We start from the raw sequence: 23,850 nt of genomic DNA on the forward strand, positions 1-23,850 counted from the left end.
ATTAGTTTTGCTGATCACTTTAATTTCCTCCTTGCAAAGATATTACTGTGGATATGTTCTGCTAATTGTGTAGGATGAAGTTAATACCTTACGGATTAAGCACTAGTCTTTCTTTTTCCTATTAAGAGGTTTTATTTCTCTCTCAGAGTGCAATGATGATAAAATTAACTGAGATATGTAACTTGTTTTTAACTCTACCACCTTCCCTAAAAGTCAGCAATCATACCTATTCCATTAAATGCTTTAACTCTAATTTATAGCAGTTTACTAAATCTACCTGCAGTCCCTAAATAGAGTGTAAAAGGGGGTTGTGATGCTTTTCATTTTCAGCTATTTTTTTCACCTCTCATTTGTATGTTTTCAATGTAATGCATAATTCTGCTTATTATTGGATACAGACACAGAGGAAGATCTGAGCTACCAGTAAGTCAGCGTGTGCTTATATCTGATATGTTGATTTAATCAATTCCGTGTTTATTTTTCACACTGTTGCAGCTGTAGGTTTTAGTCAAGTTATACTAGTCCAAATAGGAGTAACATGGGTACTCATTTACACCTTATCTTTAAAACAGGAGGAAGGCAGAGTGCCTTTCAAGAATGTTACCTAAACACCATTAATATGGGTGCTTGTCTCACCTTCATAACCATAGGGCATAAGCATAAAGGTTTTTCTCTTTCAGAGCCTGCCGTATTCTTATCAAGTCCAGCTGTCAGTCAGGTTTAGAGCTTGACTGAGATGTTTGTTTTAGGTTGGCAGGTATTGCACTAACAGAATCGTGAATCAATGTGCATAATGTTATTACATAGGCCGGATAAATCTTGAGAAAACCATAGCTGGAGCCAGAATGGCTTTTTTTGTCGCAATGCTATGAATATGTCTTAATTTACATTTGATGTCAGATAACTGTCTCTCTGGGTATGAAAATCCTTAGGTTGCCAAAGAAAGCATCATCTCTTTCAGTGAATCCAATAAATAAGTAACTACTTAGATGGGATCCTGGGTTACACTGCAGTTACAAATTGGCAAGGGTGATTTTATGAAACATAATGAAGTGTTATGGATAGGTGGTGAAAGAATGGTAAACAGCATCTTAGTTGATCCCCAGTCACGAAGGAAATTCATTAGTACTGAAATCTGTAGAATTTAAAATTACCAGTAATTAAATGGAACAGACCAGCCTGCTGGTCTGCCATGGCAGATTTGGTGAATACAGGGAGAGCAGTGGATGCTGTTTGCTTTAACTGTAGTAAAGGCTTTTGACACTGTTTCCTGTAACATTCTCATAGAAAAATGAAGTATATATAAAATCTGGATAAGTGGACAGTGAGGTGGACTGAAAACTGACTTAACTGCTAGGCTTAAAGAGCTGTGACAAGTGTTGCAAAGACCAGCTGGAGAACTGGTCACTAATGGTGTGACACAGAGCCGGATACTTGGTCCAGTACTGTTCATCTTCATTAATGATCTAGATGATGAGACAGTGCACCTTCAGCAAGTCTGCAGATGATACAAAACTAGAGGGAAGTGACTGATGCTCCTGATGGTTGTGCTGTCACTCAGAAGGACCTTGTTAGGCTGGAGAAATGGGCTGATAGGAATCTCACAGAGTTCATCAAGAAGTGCAAAGTTCTGGCCTGGGGAGATGTAACCCCATGCACCAGTGCAGTCTGGGGACCTACCAGCTGGAAAGCAGCTGTGCAGTGAAAGCCTTAGGGGATCTGAAGGACATCTTGACCCTGAGCCAGCAATGTGTCCTCATGGCAAAGGCCAGTGACGTCCTGGGCTGCATCCTGCAAGTGCGTCTGGCAGTGCATTTGCCAGCAAGTGGAAGGAAGTAGCCTTTTCCTCTCCACTTAGCTCTGGTTAGACAGGTTTGGATTTTGTGTCCAGTTTTGGGCTCTCTAGTACGAGAAGGACAGGGCAAGTCCAGTAAAGGGTTATGACTATAACTAAGGGACTGGAGCATCTGTCCATATTCTATGTCTATATTCTATTCAATGTCTATATTCTGTATACCTGGAGGTATTTAAAAGATGGGGAGATGAGGTGCTCAGGGACATGGTTTAGTGGCAGGTAGGAGTGGTTGGACTTGATGGTCTACGAGGTCTTTTCAAATCTGGTGATTCTATGGTTCTGTGATTCGCTATCTGGCACATGAGGAGAGGCAGAGACAGCTGGAAATTTTTATACCCTGTAGAAGAGATGACTTGGGGGGCTCTTCTATCAATGTCTTTTAATACCTGATGGCAAGAGAGTAAAGAAGATGGAGCCAGGCTCTTTTCAGCATTATAAAGTGCAAGGACAGAAAGCAGTGGATTCAAACTGATGGACAGGAAAATTCCATTTAAACATTAGGAAAAAAGTAGCTTACAGTGAGGGTGGTCAGACCCAGAGAGGGAGCCTCTAGAACACTTTAAAGCTCCAGTGAAGTCACGGGTCAGTGTTGGTCTCTCCTAGTGTGTGATTAGGCGCACAGTATAAGCTCCAGTTTGTAGCCATCCCCTCAAATGTCTGCAGTTCGTGAGTCTGGTACTTTGGCATTGCCTTGGCCACAATTGATAAAAAAAGATGATGGGTTTTGATAGTGATCTTGTCTTTGCAGCATTCCCAGCTAAAAGTAGCATGCTTCGTAGAGGCACTTAAACAGTCTACAGGGTCTGGTACATTTTTAAAACCATACACTGAGTTTCCTTTTACTCTATGCATGTTAATGTTAGTGTGGCTTTAAGTTTGTCTTTCTGTTCTTGCTGTAGTTAACGCCTCTGAGAGGGAGAACACCAAAACTGTAGTTTAATTTAAAATGAATTTTTTTATTGAAAAAGAAAGTAGCTTTCAGAATTGTGAATAATCCAATTGTTCTTCTTCTCTGAATTTCATACTGCTGAATTTTTACCTATAATGCTGATTTTGTTACTGATGTTGTGTGGTTTTTTATTTGTCTTGAATGCCACACAGTGTGACTATGTGAATGTTCCAACCACTGTATTCACTCCTTTGGAGTATGGAGCCTGTGGATATTCTGAGGAGGCTGCGGTGGAGAAGTTTGGAGAGGAAAACATCGAGGTAAATGCCTTGGTTTCATCTTGATTTTAAGTTGCCAATTTGTAATTTAAAATAATGTTAAGAGTCAATTAAAACAGCATTTTGCATTCTGATGTAAGGGCTGGAGGTGACTAGGCACATTTTGTGTTCCTTGGCAGTTCCTAGACTTGTTACAAAAATAGTCCCCAACTCCGATAGCTGTAGTTGCAAGTATGTTCTATTTTTGGCAAATATGGCTCAAAGGTGGAATATTTGGTTTCAAAAAAAAAGGTTTCTTTGTGTCTGCAAATACTTCAGCATGAACTCAAGCTGGTTTTATATTGGAAGCAAGATATCAGCTTTCATCTCAAACTGGAGCTTTTTGTAGCTACAGTGTGGCAAATTCCTTGCTCATTTTTCCTGTTTATTTTGACTGTGCAAGAAAGTACGCGCTTAATTGTGAGTGATTCACGTGAGTGATCTCTTTTCAGTCACTGGGATTGCTAGTCAAGAGTGAAATTAGACATGTGTAAGCACTTAGTGCCTAAGGCTGTTCTTACAAAATGCTGTAAAAACTGCATTACAGAAAGCATGAGGGGAGGGACTCTGACATTAAACTGAATTTCTGTGTCCCATGAAGATCACCTGAGGAGCATTATTTAGGGAAATAATCAGATAAGCGGTGGCTCATTAGCTGAGAACTTGTCTTCCTCTTGGCTTTGCCAGTTATATTTTTTTACTTGGATTCTCAAGAAAAGAAGTAAATATGACTTAGAATGGCAGCATGTCAAGTACTGTTAATCTGATTACAGGGCAGGTGTTTAAATTCTATTCTCTCTGCAGAGTTTGTATATACACAGTCAATTTTTTGTTATTGAGTCAAATCCTTGCTGTTACGTATGTAACAAGGGGCCCTTCTTTATGGAGAATGCTCTTTCGTTTTCTAAGTGATTTTTAAAAGTATAAATCCAGAAGCATTTGTACTGTGACTAAGTCCTAATTTTGTTTATTCTGACCTCTCCATCATCTCTCTATATTGGCTTTTGTGAGCTTCAGAGGGGTTATTGAGTTGCATCTGTCATTCAGACCTGTTAAATTTCAGTTTCAGATAGTGATGCTTATAAATGCTTTGTAACCCCATTAAGATGGAAAAAAACTCAGCCGTCTAGCCTAGTTTGTGAAGGGACATATTTTTACTGAGCTATGGTCAATTAAAAGCTGCTTTCAAATGCTCATCACTTTGAAGTTAGCTTGTACTAGGAGCCGTTGAGAGGTCTGTGTCTGTGCCTCAAAACACCCTGTCATTTTCTGAATGACAGGTGGGAGAGCAACCTTGTCTGCAGTTGGGAATCTGTCCAGTGACGCTGGCTGGAGCAGACAGGAAAATGTGGTTTGCGGTTTATTCTCTTTTTTTAGTGTTCTATCCTTATTGCAGTTACATGTAATCTAAGAGAACGTGCGAAAAGCACACCCTCCTCTCTCCTAAGCCCAGACTCTGAGGCTGTTTCTTCGCTTTTTCTGCTCTGAGAAATATCTTTGCCTTCATCCTGTCTAGATCCAGTGTAATACACTTACAGCTTATTGTGCTTTAATTATTGGGTGATGCTAGACCCTGTTTTGTAGAGTCTCCTTCTTTGGCATTCATCAAGGGAAAAGAGTTTCACTCTGATTTCAAGTATTCCAAATTCTCTGTGCGTGGCTGATTGCTAATGAAGAGTTATTAGTTAACAGTTCATCCTTGTGCTGCATCACAATTGTTGAAAGTTTTTACATGTGTGATTTCTAAAAGCAATTGCAGTCAGTAGTAAAGCTCCACGTTTGGAAGTAGAGAGGCAAATTTAAGATAATTTGGCAGGTCTTGGGAGATTGTGCTCTCTGTTGTGAAATTATACAAATTTTGTTTTTTTTTTTTACCCTGTGTTATATTTCCAGGTGTACCACAGTCATTTCTGGCCCCTGGAATGGACTGTGCCATCCAGAGACAACAACAAATGCTATGCGAAGATAATTTGCAATATTCAAGATAACGTAAGTACGTCTTTCCTTCAGGGAAAACAGCAGACATATGTTTGCTATAGGAACCGTTTATACCACAACTATAAATTTAACAAGTTAAAAATGAATTATTTTTTTTCTGCATTTTGAAATTTAATAAATGCTAATAGCGATACAATAGTTCTACTTATACAGAAATGACCCTCAGTAAAGTAGAAAATTCTGTCATTGCTATTGGTAAAAGATATTTCATATGTGTCAAATAAGTAGAGATCTTTAAGAGTGTGCATTAACTTTGAAAAGTGAACAAATCAATGCGTATAAGAATTATTAGACGTCTTATGTGTTTATTTTATTCTCCCCTCCCCAATCTGGGACATTCTTTTCCTGGAGATTCTTCTTTCTGAAATTGAGGCCAATCGAAAACCATCAAAACTTGTAACCTCTGCAAATCCACGTGTCTGTAAAACTCTTGAGCGCGTTCTAACAGGATTAAGATATCTTGCCTGCACAAATCTCATTTAGGGTGATAATGCCAGGATTATCCTTGCACCAGGTTAAAACTTCCTGGCTGTGGAAATGTGCAGTACCTGCTGAAGCACAAGCATAATTATTAGTTGGTAAAAAGAATTGGTATGCCCTCCTCTGAATGGTCATAATCATAAGAATGTAGTTGATTTTAAAAATATGAATTATTATGAAAAATAATAGGTTATAAAGATGTGTAGTGGCATGATGTTATCAGTCCTAATAAAATTTTGGAGCTACTTTGTTTTCTTTTATCATCAGTGAAAGATTTATCTTACTGCAGTCTTTCTAGGCATTACGTCACTGTATTGTAAAAATTGAAAACCTGGCTGATTTTGCCCATCTCTTCTTCCTGGAGAAGTTTGCCCTAGTGTGGAAGCTATTTCGGAACCCATGGTTATGTTCCTAATCCAAAGTTACTTAAGAAAATGAAAACGCTCAATGGTGATTTTAAAGAGTTCCATTGATTTGTTTCCATTTCTTGTCCTGCAAATGGGGAACGTGTTTAAACATCTAGAGTTAGAGCTGAAAGTTAGCCTCAATTACAAATTTGTTCAGTAACTATTTAAAACTGTAGTTACCCCATGGTTTTACTATGGTTTTATTTTTAGGTATGCACATATTTTTAAAGGAAAATAACTATGATTCCATTTTAGCCATTGCCTAATTATAGCTTTTCTTACTTAAATAAACCCTGTGGTAAATACCAGTCCTCAAGAGTTATGAAAGAAAAATAACCTTCCAGTGTAGTGAGTATCCACACTCCCTTATATATGCTTCTATTTAGCGGGAGTAGCAAATAACTTCTGATACCCAACTGGGCAAATGCTCAGCAAAATGCAGTTAATCCCCTGAAAGCCACTGAAGCTCACAGCAGTTGGTATTTGCTGAAGAAAACTTGCTTTTCTGTGAGAAGCAAGCTTTTCTTTAAGAAAAAAAGCAGGTTGAGTCAATCCAGCTTGTTCTGTTTGCTGGGGATATATGTGCATTTTGAGTTACTTTGCAATTGAACAGTCGTATAGATGTGAGAAGTGTGAAGTAACAGTGTCATCCTTGTAAACTGGATGCCTTCCCATTAATTTTGCCAGCCTCTCCCAATTCTCTCTCCATGGCAGGAAACACTGCAACAAGAGTAGGTGTCAGTTTAGTTACAATACACTTCTTGCCACATCTGGTTAGCCAGAACTTTGGCTTGTGGCCCTGTTAGCAACTGTCACAGAATCATAGAATACTTCAGGTTGGAAGGGACCTTAAAGTTATCATCCAGCTCCAACCCCCCTGCCATGGGCAGGGACACTTCCCACTAGATCAGGCTGCTCAGAGCCCCATCCAACCTGGCCTTGAACACCTCCAGGGATGGGGCAGCCACAGCTTCCCTGAGCAACCTGGGCCAGTGCCTCACCCTCAGAGTGAAGAAATTCTTCCTTATGTCTAGTCTAAATCTTCCCCTCTCCAATTTATACCCATTGCCCCTCGTCCTATCACTACAAACCTTTGTAAACAGCTCCTCCCCAGCTTTCCAGTAGCCCCTTCAAGTAGTGAAAGGTTGCTATAAGGTCTCCTTGGAGCCTTCTGCAGGCTGAACAAGCCCAACTCTCTCAGCTTGTCCTCATATGGGAGGTGCTCCAGCCCTTTGATCATCTTTGTAGCCCTCCTCTGGACCCATTCCAACAACCTGAAATTTCTTCAATAGATACTCATGTTGTATGAAGCCAGCATAGGCCCTGATGTTGGAGACCTTTGTGCAAGGTGCTCATCTTTACTTAGGCAAGCAGTCTGGTGGAACAAGTGTAATAGCTTGTCTGAATAACATTTAAATGCATATTTGCAATTTGGACGTACACCATTATCAAGCATAGATTATGGTGTGTGTTAAATTTGTACGCTGTTGATGTAAGCAGAGGACTCCTGCACAAAACTTTGTGAGGAAGCCGATTCTCGAATTCATAGTTGTATCTTTTCTACAAAAGTTCCTAATTCAGTCTCCAAAAATGTAGAGAGAATGAAATTATACCCGTAATCTCCCATCTGTTGGTGCTAATGGTAGTTACATTAATTTGTGGTATGCTTTGTGAACTGTTGAAATTATATACTCTGAGTAAGAAAATCTTACATGTTATCTAAAAAGAACTGAACGCGTAACTGTGATTGTATTTCATTGCCTTTGGTATTTAGGAGAGAGTCATTGGTTTCCATGTCCTTGGTCCAAATGCTGGAGAAGTCACCCAAGGATTTGCAGCTGCTATTAAGTGTGGGTTGACAAAAGAACAGCTGGACAATACCATTGGCATTCATCCTGTCTGTGCAGAGGTTTGTATGTGAAGTCACCTTGTATCTCAGCTTTCATAGCTTTCTGGGATGAGTGTTGGGAATCTGAATAGAACAGCGGAGCTCTCCTAAAGAGGTCAGAATTCGGGAGAATGTAGGAGGGAGGGAAGGACAGGAAATTATCTGTATTGAATATTTATAAATTGTAATGTTTAAATTTAATCTGGGATTATTTTTTTTTAATCTTAATTTGTGAAATGTTTATGATCTTTCCTAATCCAGTGCTCCCTCTACTGGGAAGTACAGAATTTTCCTCCCACTCCAAGATGTTTTTATGAAGGCTTCAAATGCTGCTTCTGCTTAAGTGATTGTCCAAACTAGTTTTTTTAGATATGTGTACCCCAAAGAGGTTATAAACTGCTGCTATGGAAGGGGACCAGCTACATGACAGTTACTTTCATTAAATTCTACCCTTCTAAAGATCTCTTCTTTACTCCTTAGGACTTCAGTTTTGAAGTGAAGCATATGAGGCCACACAACCATTTTCTCTTGTGTTTGTCTTGCTGTTTCTCTTCATTAAAGAGCTTAATTTTCTCTAGTGGAGGGGGACAACTCCTCCCAGGTGTAAATCAGAGTTGCTCCACTGATTTTAGTAGTATTAGAATTGCTTATATGAGCTAAAGATCCCTGCAAAAACTGTATATCAACTTGTAGGTCTTTTTACAGAATCTGTGGTTTTACCTGCATGTGTTAGAATCATAGAATCATAGAATACCAGGTTGGAAGAGACCCACCGGATCATCGAGTCCAACCATTCCTATCAAACACTAAACCATTCTCCTTAGCACATCGTCCACCCGTGCCTTAAACACACACCTTTGTAGCTTTTTAGCTACAAAGTGTAATACAGAGAGCATCAGGATGTTGATCTGCAGTAGTGAAGTCCACTTCTCTTGTTCTATGATCCCAAATTGATAAGCAATATAATATGGACTTTGTTATTGGAATGAACTGCTAGCAATCTGAATCATCTTCAAAGCATCTGCAGTACAGATTCTGTTGGGTTTTTTTCTGTACTATCATCTAATGGTGTTCTTGGAAGCCCTTGAAGAGGGGTAGCTGGTCCTTATCTTACCAGGGGCCCTGTGGAGGGGGAACTCTGAGTGAGGCATTCAAACCTGTGAACTCAAGCAGAATATTAGCATATGCAGTGTGAAGAGAGGATGATAGTCATAATTTATTCTGGACATCTGAGCTGCTAAAAATGAAACAGAATAGAATGATGATTAGACGTAATTTAGGGAGGTAATTTCAGATAATCATATTTGTTTGAGTGGGGGAGGAAGAAATTGGCTCAGGAGAAATACACTATTTAAAAGCTTCAGGGAACAGCAATCATTTTTAGTGCCGGTCTTCAAAAGGAGGGGTTTTTTTTGTTCCTGTTAGTTAATTTAATCTCTTCAGCAGTAAACAAAAATCAAAGTGCAAGATGGTGCTCTTTGATTAAAAAAATGCTGAAAAATTGTTTGGAATTTTTGAGGACTGCATATATCTGGATTAACAGATTTATGGATAATATCAGCATTATTTTTATCTTACATCCATGTAAAAACTAAGGAGAATGAAGTCTGATCCGAGCAGGAAAGGGACAGTGTTGCAGAGTCAGATTTTGACGTTTTCACTGGCATTAGTGCTAATTCATTGCTCTAAGAGTCTCCTGTGAAACATGGTATTTCTCAACTTGAAGAAGACTCTAAGACTGAGCATCCCATTTCTCATTGCTTACAAATTAGAGCCAGATTTCACTTCTCGTATTTGAGCATTTTATTCTGCAGAAAGTGTGAACGCTGAACGCTGAATGGAGTTTGTTGCAAGGCAGAGTACAAATAACTGTAAGCACAGATTGGTAGGACCTCAGCCTGACAGAGAATTACCTCTCAGCCTAGACTGTACAGCACTGCTAGAAATACAGACGTGTCTAATCGGACATTTGTGATGAAGAGAAAGTTTCTTCTGAAAGCTGGAATGATTCTTCAAGTTAGTTAATGATGGCTTTCCCTTCATTGGATCTGAGGTTTTGTCTTCACTGAAGTAACTAACAAATTCTGTCAAAAACCTCAAGTTTCCAATAATTATCAAATGACTCCCAGCTATCTTACTGGAATTAGGGAGCTGTGTGGTCCCCATAGCTGTTGGAACTGGCTTGCACACCCAGAGCTTGCAACTGGGCAAGGAGAAAGCAGATAAATTTTAGGCTTTGAAATCTTCGTGTTTCAAAGCAGAATAATAATAAATAAACATTCCTATATGGAACCTTCAGAACTGAAGAGTTAGAAACCCTGTCTTAAGCCATGCACTATAGTTTAAATGTATTGCTGTTCTTTTGCCGTATACATTAGACATGCATTTGTCTTCCTGATTTGTGCATAATGCTTTACGTGCTTATAGAAAGTGGAAGAGAGATCATTTATTGATGTTCTCTGAAGAGCTGCTAGCAGCCTTAATGCAGCAAAGCTTCTGCTTAGAGAACTGTAGGGTTTTCAGATCCCCATTATCTTTAGATACTTCAGTGTTATTTGCATAACTGAGATGTGGATATACTTTATTCTGTGCTAAGTTTATTCTTCCTGTGAGATAGCTTTGATGATAGATAATTATTGCAACTTTGAACCATTTAGATAGAAGTGGATTTGATTTCCTGTTTTCCTTTCTGTATTATGTCTATGCAAAACTATGCAATTATTTGCATAGTAAAGATCTAACATTAAACAAGGTTTTTAGAATTTTTCTTCTTGAATTTTGATATATTTTAATTTTGCGATGATTCTTGAAAATGTTTTCTTTAATGTGTCTTGAAAGCAGTAAAGAATGGACTAGATTAAGACTAGATTTACTGTTTCATAGCTATTGTCCACAGGATACAAATCTCAGACATAAACAACATCAGCAATCGGTTCCACATTTCTGTAATATCTAGAAAGGTACAGAGGCAAAATTTATGTTCTCTCCAAATGCCGTAGCGTTGAGTTAACTTCACTTTCCAAACAAAGAAGTTATCCTTGAGCCATAAATACATGTATTCATTAGCTGTACAGACCAGACTTTATTATTGCTGAGTTTGTTCCTGCTGTAAAAACTTAAGAGCACTAAGACAAAGGTGGTAGAAAGCAGTGTGATTTCCTTGATTCTTTCCTTTCCACTGTTAAGAGGAAGACCATCAAGTAAATGAAGAGAACAAAGGGTATTTGTATATGTGGGTGCTATTTAGTGGTAAGGATTTAAAATGTATTTTATTATTTTGTTACTTTAAGAAATTACTGTGGTTTTGAGCATTATGCCCAGGTTGGTCTTATAGAAGAGAAAATTCATTCTAACCATACTAAAATTTGCCTTTTTTTCTTTCTTTTAAGATATTCACCACTCTGTCCGTGACTAAGCGTTCTGGTGAAAATACCCTTCTGTCTGGATGCTGAGGTTAAAGACCCCCATTCTTGTTATTGCCAGAGACTGACTTTCATTGCAGTGGCTGACTTGTGCAATTTGGAAGAAAGGCTTGGGGAAGAGCCATCCTTGGTCATCTGCAGGAAGGTGTGGATCTTAACCAGAGCATTCCCTCATGCTAAGGAGAAGAGCACTCTGGGAATCAGTCACTTGCGGTGATTGGCTGGCAATTAGCAATGCAATGGGAATATTGACTATTGAGCTGTTGCTTAGCAGGGCATTTAACAAATGCTTTCATGAAATCATAGCCTGAAGCCTGCATTGTCTGGTGGGCAGTGATGGAAGAACTGCTAGCACAGCTGGACAGTAACTATTTTTAGTTTTATTCCTCTCTAGTTTCTTAGCTGAACAAAGAACTTACAAACTCCAGAAAATTACCACAAGTTCAGATAACTATATAGCGCCCCTGTGCATTAGGTTGTAACACTACAATTGCAAGATCTCCTCACGAGCGTGCGTTTTACCAGCTTATGGGCCTACGGATGGGAAATCGTATCTACATGTTTGAACATGAGGAAGAAGATACCATAGAATAATTTAATACCACCTAGAATTTTATATTTCTTGGCTTCCAAACCGTCTCCATTTTGACTTTTTATTCTGGAGAAAATTATTTGTGAAAATGTTGTTCTTGGTGAGAAAGGAAAATACTGTTTATTAAGACCTTGTTCTACAGAAAAGTAGATTTTTTTTTCCCTGACAGTAACAACTGTGTAACACAGATGTGATCATTTTAGCTTTATCTGGAAGCTTACGTGATTATAATTAATCCAGTCTGTAACTGACAGAATTCCAATGAGGAATGAATTATATTTCCGACAGCTCTGAACTTTGTTCAGTTTGAATAAATTATTCCTTTCACGGTGAGCTACTGTACGCTGCACTGTCTCAGGTATGAATTGGCCACTTTGAACCACTTTGATTTTCCTTCAGACTAGTGGGCCTGTAGAATAAAAAAATAACAACTGAAGAAGCTCCTCCCCAAAACAAACAAGCAAACTCCTCTAAAAACCAATAGTGAAAATTGTCTATCTCAGTATGCCCTAAAAGCTGTATTTCGTTCAGTGTATGCTTTGGTTTATATTTAATTAAGAAAACAATACTTTTAAAACAGAAATTTCCGTGGAAAATAACAAATGTACTTTCTTGAATATTCCTCCTCTGTTGGATAAACTGCATACATATTTCTCAAGAAATGGTAAAAAATGTCTCGTCATAGTGGAAATGAATGTGGCTTTTGAACAGTTTAATTCATTTCCCTCTATTTTAGCAAAAAGATTTGAATTAGTTTTTTTAATTGGTTCTTGGGAGTTTAGTAGTGCGGTAGGAATAGGAGGTAAATGCTCCAGCCCTCTGGGCAAAACACATTATGCCTAAAATTCTACCTAGTAACAAAACTATGTATTTCTACTGAGATTTCTAGAATAATGTTGTAAGTTATTTTTATAAACTCATGCGTAACTGAAGGATTTTTAACATTTTGTATGGTATCAAGAATGTTCTGTGGTGGTATTTTTATGTCTAGTTTATTAAATAAATGGAATATTTGCACAAACAGATGCTCATGTTGATTCCTCTTCCAAGCAAAGAAACCAGGTGACAGCAAGATGGTGTTTTTTTAAAGACCAGAAGAGGGCACCTTGATAAACCCAACTGTGATTTTTTTCCAGTCTTTTGAGTTTTGAAGGTAGGTAGTTTCCTGAGAAAAAGGGGTTGGGTCTATTTTATGTGCATTTTTTTGCATGTTAAACATATGAGAAGGGCATACTTAAAACTAAGCAATTAATTAGGAAACCAACATTCCACTCTTTGCACTAGCTGCTGTCCGTATAACTTCTGCAAACCCAGGAGTACAGGTTCCCGAGTTGCTCAGCAGTATAGCTGTTCATTTTTAAGCACATGCGTAGCAGCAACATTTTCAAACAAGTACATAAGAAAGTCAGATCCTGGACAGTAGGGAATAAAGACATGCATGAGCTTGGCTTTGCAAGATTTGACCCATGTGTGTCTGTTCTGACAGGTCATGTCATCATTAATAGTGTGTATTTTTACCCTAGTGACTTACGATTGAGTTGTTGTTGTTCTTAATTACTTTTATTTTTACTTTAAATTTAAAACTGGGAGGATTTTTCTTTTTTTCTTTTTTTTTTTTTCGGGAGGGCTTTTTCTTTTCTTTCTCCAGAAGGAAAACATTTTCTGATGTGTATTTCTGTGTCACCCATGTGTGATGATATATATATATATATTTATGATAGCATCACATAAAGATGTATTAAATGCCAAAGCAAAGTATTGAATGCTTGTATCAAATTAAACATGCATTTGCTAATACATGCTTTGGAAGTACGTACTAGAAAATGTAGCAAGTTAAATGGTATTTATGTTCATCTTGTATTCATTAGTTATAAACGTTCTTTTGGAACTATTGCCAGAGTGTAATAGTAACTTGAGATACTACAGATAAAAATATAGACAGCAAATTTCATGATCTTTAGCATGGAATTAGTAGAGTTTCACTAACAGCTCCAAGAATTATGGTTTTGTGGTTTTTTGTAAGCTCCCCCTCCCCAGCTGATCGTGCCCTTTAACCCCTCCTATCCTCAGTGTAAGTCATTGGAGCAATCCTCGCTTTCCTGTAAGTCTTGTATTCCAACTTGTGTGCTGCCTTCCCTCCTTCAAGACCTGCTGGTTGCCCAGGCTCCCAGTGCAGGAAACTCTAGTTGTGGAGAGAGGCAAGACCAATTTCAGACAAGGTGGGTGTCCTGAAGATGCCATAAGCACTGGAAGTTTCATGGTAGGACACGCATCTTGCTGTACCTTGTGGGAAGACCTCGCACTCGTAAAGCCTGCTAATTATGTCTCTGGCTGTGCTGCTGCGGCACATCCTTTGCTGCATGATGCCGCGTGGCAGCTGGTGGATGACTGCAGGAGAAAAGCTGTGGCTTTGTGCTGCTGGTGCACACTGTGCCAATGCAGAAGTGTGAAGAAGGCCAGATGGCTGAATCTTTCACGTAAGACTTGATAGACTCCTTTCAGGTCAAAATATGGTATAAATGTTTGTGGTAAGATGGCAGCTCTGCTGGCAGTGAAGTCTCAGAAGCCCTTTCTCTCTGATGACTGTTTTTTCTGGTTGCTCAGTTGTCTTCTGCGTGGGATGGTGTGAGACTGCTTTCTTGCCAAGGCCTATTTGGCCTCTGTAGACAAATGAAACCTAAAAAAACCCAGAAAGAAGGCACCAATGGATCTGCCACACCATTAGCCTCCTTTCTGGATGCACAAAATAGCAAAAGGTTCCTGAGAGATTTCTGTCTCAGAGGCAGAGTTTGTATCAGTGTGGGGTTTTGGTTTGGGGGCTGTCGGCAGGGAGGTGGGAGCAAGGGCCTGTGCATTTGTCAGAGAAGGTGTTGTATGGGGCCATCATGGGAGGCGGGAAGGGTTGTAGGTGGGGAAAGGAGGAGGTACAGTGCAGGGCAGCAGCTGTGATGTCTGTGGGGGGAGTAGCAGAGGGCTTGGTCGTGAGAGTGCTCCCCAGAGACAGCCAAACCTGGACAATGCAGGAGGGTCTACACAATGGCAAGCTGAGCCCATCCTGCGGGGCTTGTGGGAACCAGCAGATCTGAACCACACATTTTGCCAGGCTGAGATGTTGTGACTGAACCCAAAGTTGGCTCCAGAAGGTGCTTGTTGCTGAAGAGCAGGAGAGGATACTGCCAGGTGCCTTCAGCAGGATGCTCCTCTCCCTTGCAGCGCTGGGTGAAAGCTGCCCTTCTGGAGGTGTAGGACGGCTTTATCATAAGAGGCTGCAAGTCCTCATGGCCAGGCATCCCAGAGGCAGCATGGGCAGAACGATGTGCCTTGGGATTTACTGCCAGTGCTCAGAGAAACAGCTGCATCTGTGGGGCAAGAAGCCCATGAGCTGCTGATCCACCATTGTTTCCTGGTGAAAGGCACGGCTCGTGGGCTCCAGGTCTCACTCAGCCCCACGTGGTGAGGGCTCAATGCGCCCATAAGGACTTGCTGTGCAGCAGAAACTGTTGCCTGGGACCGCAGGGCACTGCTGAGGGGCGAGTCACACCTCAGTGAGGGGTCAGCTGCACCTCCAGCGGGGACTTGGGGAGTCACTGAGTTTTGGGGACTCCTTCCTCCCTGTTTGCACCCCTCACTCTGCTCCCGTACTCCACTAAGGGGTCTGCTGGGTTTTTTTTTCTTTCTGTTGGTGAAAATTATGTTGATCTTTCTTTCATTTGCCAAATGCTCCTTTTTCATTCAATCACCCTTTTCCCATGAAATCTTCCTTGTTACAGACTCATCTGAGGGAGTTCTCACACAGCATTTTTACCTCTTAAGATTATGAAGTAAGCTGACAGGGGCTTATGTACGAGGACAGAGAGGGAAGGCTTTCCTTCCCCTGGTAAAGCATCATGACTGGCCTTGCTCAGGACCATCAATGACTCTTGTCCTGCCCTACTATGTTGGCTGAAAATCAGGTGCCTGCAAGTGATTGCAGGGATATAGGGAGATTGTGCTGTGGCCAGACCCCTCCATGAAGCATCTGCTGCTGTTGAGCACATCCCCCGCTGCAGCCATCCCCCTCTTTAGATTTTAATGGGAGATGACCTGGGCTCATAGTGACAGATTGGCTGCTAAAATCCAGCTGCTTCTTTAGTCTGTATATGCTTGTCTTCATGAGCACTTCTTTCCTTGAAAATGGGTTTTACTCTGGGTTAGGCACAGAGTAGATCAAGTTCTGCTTATTGCTTGCTTTCAAAACCAAGTGGTAACGTATTTATCCTAAAGATCTCTTTTCCCTTTTAATGTCAATTGACATGCAATACCATCCACAATAAGATGTGGATTGTGCCACATGAGATGTGATGCAAGGCAAACAAAAGCAGTGACTTGCATTCAGGTTTGACCTCAAGGTGGTCTTCCCACTCTGGGGCTCCTGCTGTCTTTTGGAGAAAGAGAGGTAGGTAGGTAGGTAGATAGATAGATAGATAGATACGTACATATATGCACGTATATGTATATGTGGATTGTGGGATGGAGCAACTTAAGGTCTCTCTAGGCAAATTTCCCTTTGGTGTCACCATGGTGTTGCTATATCACAGAAGGAAGGAAGATCCCAGAGAGAGAAATGGCACGACACAAGTGAACAAGTTGTGTAGTGTAACTACTTCTTGTGAGGAGCTGGGTCAGCCCAGCACCACCAGTGTATCTGAAAATAAACATACATGACTTGTAATAACTTCCCCTGGAGTAGAGATGTGCCATGAGAGAGCCGTGTGTGGCAGAGGGCATGGCGGGTCAGCACTGCAGTGGCAAGAGGGGATGCAGAGAGACTCACACTGTCCTTGTTCGTGTTTTTCTTGGCTCCGCCAGCACCATTTCTCCCTTAACTCTACAGCTGCTAAAAATAACTGCCTTAAATTAATGGCTTATGTTTGCATTACACCATTGAACTCACAGTGGTCACTCCAACAGCACGCACTGAAACTGCTGCTCATTGCATATTTCTAGTTTAAATGAGATTGCTCAAGGTTTCTTTTCTGTAACTGAAGTCAGATGGATAAGACTGATTGTGTGAGTGTTTGGGTTTTTTTAGAGTAATATTTTCTCGAATTAAAAAGAACTTCAACTTAGCTAAATCAAATTTTATATCCTACGAATCACAAGCTTTCTGTGTCTCCCAGAACTTTTGGAGTCACAGAGCTGGGTGGCATAAAGTCATGCTTGTGCCTGTCCCTTGGCAGCTTGATCCATGCCTGACCTGGTCCCAAGGCTGCTGGTGGGCATGGGGGCTCAGAGCATCTCTTGCAAGGGGCAAGAGGTGACTGTTGATCACACGGGCTGAAAGTCCCATTTCTGACCTCGTTCCTGTGCTCCCAAACGGAGCCACGTTAAGTGTGTGTCAAACTAAGGGGGACAATGTGAGGTTTGGTTCCAAATGTTCACTTCCAGCAGCAAGCTTTAATTCCCTCCTGCTGTGGAGTTGTCATTCCACCTGCTTCATCATTAGCTTCTCATTTAGACAAGCTGAGTAATGGCCATTGTACTTGAATCCCAAGTACGTGCCACGTCCTGTCTACTTGATTCAACGTGGTAGAGCGTTTGTGGTGGCTGTGCCGGGAATATGTGGTGTCCTTGGCCAACATGCTGGTCTTGTTTGGCTCCAGCTCTCTGTCCCCTGGTCCGCAGGCTGTCACATCTCCTGTGTATGGCAGGAAGCTCCCCTAGAAGGGACATTTTGAAGCAGGGTCAGCTCAAGAAGGGTAGAAAGATGTCTGTGTCCGAGATGAGCAGTGCTTCCTGAGGGCTATAATGCCAGAATTTGGGGTTATTTCTGGAGGACATTTGGTGGGCAGAACCTGTCCTGGGGCTGGCATGGGTGAAGGCAGCTTCTTGGGGCTCTCTCTACAGATAACCTCTCCTCAGGACCAATCTGAGCAGCTCTCACTGCGGAGCTAGAGCAGGAAACAAAGCAGAGATGCTGCTAACCCTGTCAAATGCGTTATTTTAATCAGCCTGAGAGATGGGTATCAGCCTATGTTTACTTCTCTGCTATCTGAGGTATATTAAAGCAATGGCAAATGTAAGTGAGCCACAGCTCTGTGTTCAGATAGCTATTGGGCTCAGTTTAATGCCTTGGGGCAATTAAAGCACAGTTGTTAGCCTGGAACACTGGATGGGAAATATATTGGGGGTTAGGCATGCGTGTTTTTCAATTTAGGAAGATAAAAATGAAAACTGTGTGTCAAAGCAAGAGCTAGACTCTTGGCTAGGCTGAGAACGTACACGAACCATCAGCTGGGTATGCTCTGAAGTACTTTTGAAGGTAAAGTCGTGGTGGAAATCAAAGCGACCTGAAAAGAAAACGGGTGAGGAAGTTGCCTTAAAGCACCTTAAAGTGATGTCTCCATCTTAGACATGCTGCCTCTTACAAATTAGGGAGAAGAAAAGAGATGCACTCAGGAAATGTGAGATGCTGCTGATATTCTTAGAACAAGAGAAATGGTTACTGACTCCCTATTTAAATCTTGCAGAGCTTTACAACTCTGTGTTAATATATGTTTACTTTTGCTTTAATCTGCTTCTCACTTTTCCCCCTTTGTTTCTTTTCCCAGTTTTTGCTGTTTTAGGCTTGTCTTGGGGAGTTCTCCCAGCACAGGCTTTTAGCAGTGCTAAAATCTTGTGGGAAAGGCAAACAAGCAGGAGTGAGTCACCATTTCTCACCATACGAGAGGTATGGCTAAAGCAGTCAAGAAGGCTGGGTTTTTTTGTTTTTTTCTGCATTACGAATAACTAAATGGAAATAACTGCCACAGGATCTTGTAGTCTAAAAATACACCTATGTTGAAAAAGTGATTAATTGTATGCATGCGGGGTGGGAGGTTAGTAAAATGGTGATCTGACTGTAACTTAGAGTGCAGGATGCCCTTATAGCACTAAGGGCTGGAAGCTTGGGTGGGAAGAGAACCTACAGGAAGCATCACTTTATATATTCAGTGTGGTTTTTTTATATAACCTTTAAATAATCATCTTGTCCTGGGGAACAGGATATCACATTAGAGGAACCTATGGTATAGGCTCTCCATGCTTAGTATTCCCTTCCTTGGGGTCTGGATTGTTCAAGCCTTCCAAAAAGGATTTGTAATTCCTTGGTCCTTTTGAGGCTCAGACTTTTCATGCCTCAAAGCTTTTCCCCACAAGTTCTGCCATGCTCTGTCCTGGGGATGAGTTGGAGGGAGGCCAATGTGACAGCTAAACAACAAAAGCTTCTACATGGGCCTGTTCCTCAGATACACCTGCAGTCCACCCAGATGTTGCTGTCCCTCAGATGGCATCTTTAGTTTCCACTTCCTAGGGTCAGCTTTGAGTTTCCCAAGTTGGGGCATTGCCACAGGGGAGCCCACCTATTGGCCGCTGTCAGCCAAGACAAGAGCATGTCCTTTAGATTCTCAGTGAGCAGCTGAAAGTAATAAGGGTTGGCCTTGAACTAAACCAGTGCAAATCATATAAAAATTCAATTAAATATCCTCCCAGGATATTTTTAGTAGTCTGACTGAATTACTTTAAATGGTATCTCTCATTCAATCTCTGCAATGTGCAATACCGACAAGGCATCTCTTGCTTTTTCTTTTAAGCATAAAATGAAGCATTTCTGAGTGAAGTGTTTGAGTTTACAGAAGATTTGTTTCCTTTGAGAGTAATTGTTAACCCTACATTTTATGAGTAAGGTCATTTGCTTCCATTTTGGAGTTCTTCTGGTATAGCACAGATGTGGTAAGGTGTGTTTGTACTGTCACTAAAGAGTCTTCAGTTCTCTCAAGCAGCACCATGAGCTGAATTGATGGCTCTGGCACGCAAAAATGCCGTTACCCTACCTAAGATCTTTCAGCCAAGAGAGTTGTAATGCTGCCTCTGCATGAAGATTCTCTCGTATGGAGCTGTCACGAAGTACCCCGTGTCCACCCTGGTTGCTGACATCAACCACTGTGGACAAAGGATTATAATAATTGTCTCTGGAGGGCGTTTTGTACTAGAAACCACAAGCTCAGTTACCTGCTGAGCTCACTGCTGGTTTTGTGGAGAAAAAGAGTCTCCCTGTCTGGTCTTGCATTCATCTACTATTCACTCTGGTGGATTTTCTCTTCAGTCCTTCTCCGCTTCTTTACTGAAAAAGGAAAAACCCCACCAAAACAAAACAAATTAAAAAACCACGAAATAGGTTAAGAATGAAAACCCTGAAAACAAGAAACTGTTAATGGGGAGCTGTGTTCTGCCCTCTTTTCCCTTCCCACAGGTTAATTGACTGAGGACCGAAGTGGCTCATCAAGCAGCCAGGTGAGCAGTAGAGGAAGTGATGGAGTGGGAGGATAGGAGAATAGAGTCAACCTTTTCGATGAGAAAACTAATCTAACAGATCAGTTCAGCCTATTTCACCTCAAGAGAGGGCAAAATTAAATGGCTAATACCCGCAGAGTAGGAACTTTCTTCTTTACCTTGGCTGGTGCAATTCTAGTATCTCCCGGTGTAATTTTATTTTCAAGGAAGATTTACTCTGTCTTCCAGTTGATGGTGGTTTGGAAGCAAGTAATTTAACTTGAACACTATTACTTTTCACAGCTAGAGGACAGTGTGCGTAGGCTATCTAGAGCCAGAATGACTGTGTCTCCACAGCTCAGTAGATGGTTTATTTGAAAGCTCTTCCACACAAGTTTCTTGACTCCTTAAGACATGATTCTCTAAATCTGCACTGCTGTAAAATAAAAGCCAAGTAGGAATTCTGTACTGCGTATGCTTAAGGCTCCATCTGTAAACAGCACACATCTACAGTAAAGCAGAGGTTCTCATTCTAAGGTGCTGTTTTGCTACCACTCAGCCAAAGGAAAAGTGATAGTTTTCTTGCTAGCTTGGAGTAGAGGGGTTGGTGGCCCTGCCCCACAGCTTCAAAGAGATGGTGGCCGTGTTTATAGGTGGGGCTGGTCGCCTCTTTTCTGGGACACCAGTCTGCAGCGCAGGCAACCATAACAGCAACTCGGTCACTACAGGAATTCTGTGGACATTGCATTTGTGGAGGCCTGTTGGAAATTTCAGCAATTTGTTTCCTCATGATTTCTTTTCATACTTGCTGTTGAGCTTAAAATCCTACAGATATGCCTTTTGGTAGCATTAGTCCCTCTCTTTATGGTGGATGGAAGTATAGAGATTTGCAGATTAGTGCTTAAGGGGACAGAGACAGATATACCTTGCCCTTGAAAATCTTGGTTATTACATTTTAAATAAAATTTTATCTGAACTTTACGTAACGTGGGAGTTTGGCACAGAGAACAGCTTTATCAACCTCATCCATGCTCATTCCTAATCACTAAACTTGACAGCAAATACTCAGAGGATAATGCCATTTAGTAGAATGTCTTACTGATTCTCAAATTTTCTACTGTAAAGCTGCTTTTTCCTTCAATAGCACCAGTGATATAAAAATTATGCAGTCAGGAGAGGGCTTCTTTCACTCTGAGGTGCGTCAGAAGCAGAAGCCATTTAAGCACAATGCAGAATTCTGTATTATTTAGGTTACAATTCCAGAGCCTGTCAAGACCCAGGTTGGCTTGGCATATAACAGTGCCAAATTTCCAGGACATATTGTGCTCTCTAAACAATTTGGAAACTACAGCTGCAAGTGTGACAAGTGAGACGTCTGGCTGCTGATACCAGTTATCTTTCCACAGGTTATAGGAGAAGCCACCGCTACTGGTTAAGATAAACACCTACCTTTTAAATAGCTGAAGACAAGACAAGACAGATCCCACCCCAGGGGATGTAAAGCCTTGGCAGAATTGACTGCTCTGGACTGTGATATAACGATACATATTTCAGTGGAGGTGTTTATCTGAGCTCTGAGTGGCGATGAACTGTCTCCATAGATCAGTTACTTAATCTTATTAATATAAATAGAGAATTTTTGTTGTGATGGCACCAACCTCATTCCAGCTGGCATTCAAAGCTGTCGCTCTGGTGGGCAGGCAAGCCAAGTTAGGAACAGCTACAGGAATTGGCTTACCTCTCATGTAAGGCAAAATGATATGTCACAACAGAGCATCACGCAGAAATACTCAGCCCCCTCTAAACTCCCCCTGCTCCTCAGCCTGGGCAGCGTGCTCAGCCAGCACGGCTGTACCGCTGCTACCACCCAAGTCTAGGGCTCTTAAAGCTAACTTCAGTATCTCCACTTGATGCTTCACTGTGCTGTGTTGTTTCAGAGCACAGGACGAGTTAGAAGAGAGGAAGGCTGTGGTCTGCCGCAAATAGGAAACCCACACCCTCAATGTGGCAAATCAACATATTGATTCTGCTGTCAGCCACATCAAGTAGGGGATCTGACTCTTGCCCAATGCTGCCCTACAGTACCCAAGGCTGATCCTACATTGATTTCTTTCAGCCTTTCTTTGAAAAATTGTGTTTATAGGATTGTTAGTTTGTTGTTTCTAGTAAGAGACAATATTTTCTCTGAACAGACTTCAGAGACCAAACAGTCTAAATTCATATGACTTGTTAATTAAAGTCGGAGTCAACAAGCATAAAATCGTACACAGCCACCCAGAAAGGGTGAGACTGTACTTGCCAGTCTGTGCAATTTAACATGCATTTTCAATCACATCTATTAATAACAAACCTGTTTACAGAAAACAGACCCATAGAGGAGTTTATAACTGTAATAAAACTCTGTGGAAAATTCTTCTGGCTTTTGCTTACCTCTCTCTTAACAAGCTACTCCTGGGGCACAGCAGAGCTGTCACTCTTAAATTGCTTGAAAATTGCTGAAAATCACCCACAGTAACTGACTTGGGTATGTTTTTCTGTTGCCGTTTCCTACAAGAAATCACCAGTTTAGCACAAGTTCAGTATGTTCCTGGTTATGCAGGTTGTACTAGGCATTGGCTAAAAAGGATAGTGTCCCACAAGCAACATCTTCCTCCCTCTGCAGGAAACGTGTGGAATTAGAGCTTAGTTTGCTTTTGCATGTATGAAACACTTCTGTTTGAGTGTTAACTTAGCAGAATGAGGTTCTGTTTTAGGGAGCATATATTTGTATCTGTATCAAACAATGCTGTTTATTTGCAAGGCAAAAAATAACATTGCTATTAAAAATGGGAAATTGCGTTATTATTCACAGAGGAAAATGTCACTGCAGTGCTGATAGCTGTTGACAGGTACTTGTCGTGGTTGTGTGCTGTGATGTGCTAATTATTCTGAAGTTCAGTCAAATGGCATTTTGTGTTTTCATTGCCACTGTAAAAACACAGTATTTGTGACAGGTTGACAAGTGCGTGTTTAATTGTTCCGTGGATATCTTCCAAGATCATGTGTTTTCCACTTACTTCAAGAAGAAAGATGCGTGATTAGCTCCAAGGCTACAGGGTGTACTGCTCATTATTGTATTTTTATTTCTGCTACAGTGACAAATACAGAATGATGACAAATATGAAAACCTATTGTTGATGCTGAATGCCACCTCAATTGGATTGCACAGGTGGAGAGTTGTGGCTGATTTTGAAAATCATGTTTATGAACCACCAATGGTGAGACCCTGTACTCCTCCTCAACTTTCCTCTGCCTCACTTCACAAGTCTGAAGTTGAAGGCAATTAAATTAAATAGACATTAAAAATATTGACTAATATGTGCCTAGGGACAAACTTTATTATTGGTTCTGCTCCAGATTATATCTATTGTCTTCCTTGCCTGTTTCTTTGTAACTGTGTTTGTTCATTCATGGGTCAGGTTTATGGTGTTCAGTGATGATCTTGAAGGTCCCTTCCAACACAAATCATTCTATGAAGATTCCATGAACTGCCTTCTTGTCCTGCCTCTTATGGACCTGCCCAGTATTGTGAAGAATGGTAATAATGAGGCAATTAACAGAACACTAAACTCAATGTGAAAGTTATTGACAGTAATTCCAGTTTTCACTGCTGCTGAAAGCTGCCATGTTGCATCCTAGAAAGTAGAGTTTTGAATACATCTACTAACCAGAGA

The 23,850-nt window shown here is 40.9% G+C and overlaps 1 protein-coding gene across 1 annotated transcript in view; it reads left to right on the top strand.

Moving 5' to 3' along the window:
• TXNRD1 (thioredoxin reductase 1) overlaps positions 1–11,906 on the top strand; it is a 39,457-nt gene extending 27,551 nt beyond the window's left edge. Inside the window, exons 12-15 of the mRNA XM_069859728.1 lie at positions 2,957–3,064; positions 4,955–5,050; positions 7,721–7,855; positions 11,224–11,906. Coding sequence (XP_069715829.1) covers positions 2,957–3,064; positions 4,955–5,050; positions 7,721–7,855; positions 11,224–11,286 — 402 coding nt within the window. The 3' untranslated portion in view covers positions 11,287–11,906. The remainder of the gene's footprint in view (positions 1–2,956; positions 3,065–4,954; positions 5,051–7,720; positions 7,856–11,223) is intronic.
• The last annotated feature ends 11,944 nt before the right edge of the window (positions 11,907–23,850 follow it).

The sequence above is a fragment of the Phaenicophaeus curvirostris genome, chromosome 1, assembly GCF_032191515.1.
Source record: "Phaenicophaeus curvirostris isolate KB17595 chromosome 1, BPBGC_Pcur_1.0, whole genome shotgun sequence".
Lineage (NCBI taxonomy): Eukaryota > Metazoa > Chordata > Aves > Cuculiformes > Cuculidae > Phaenicophaeus > Phaenicophaeus curvirostris.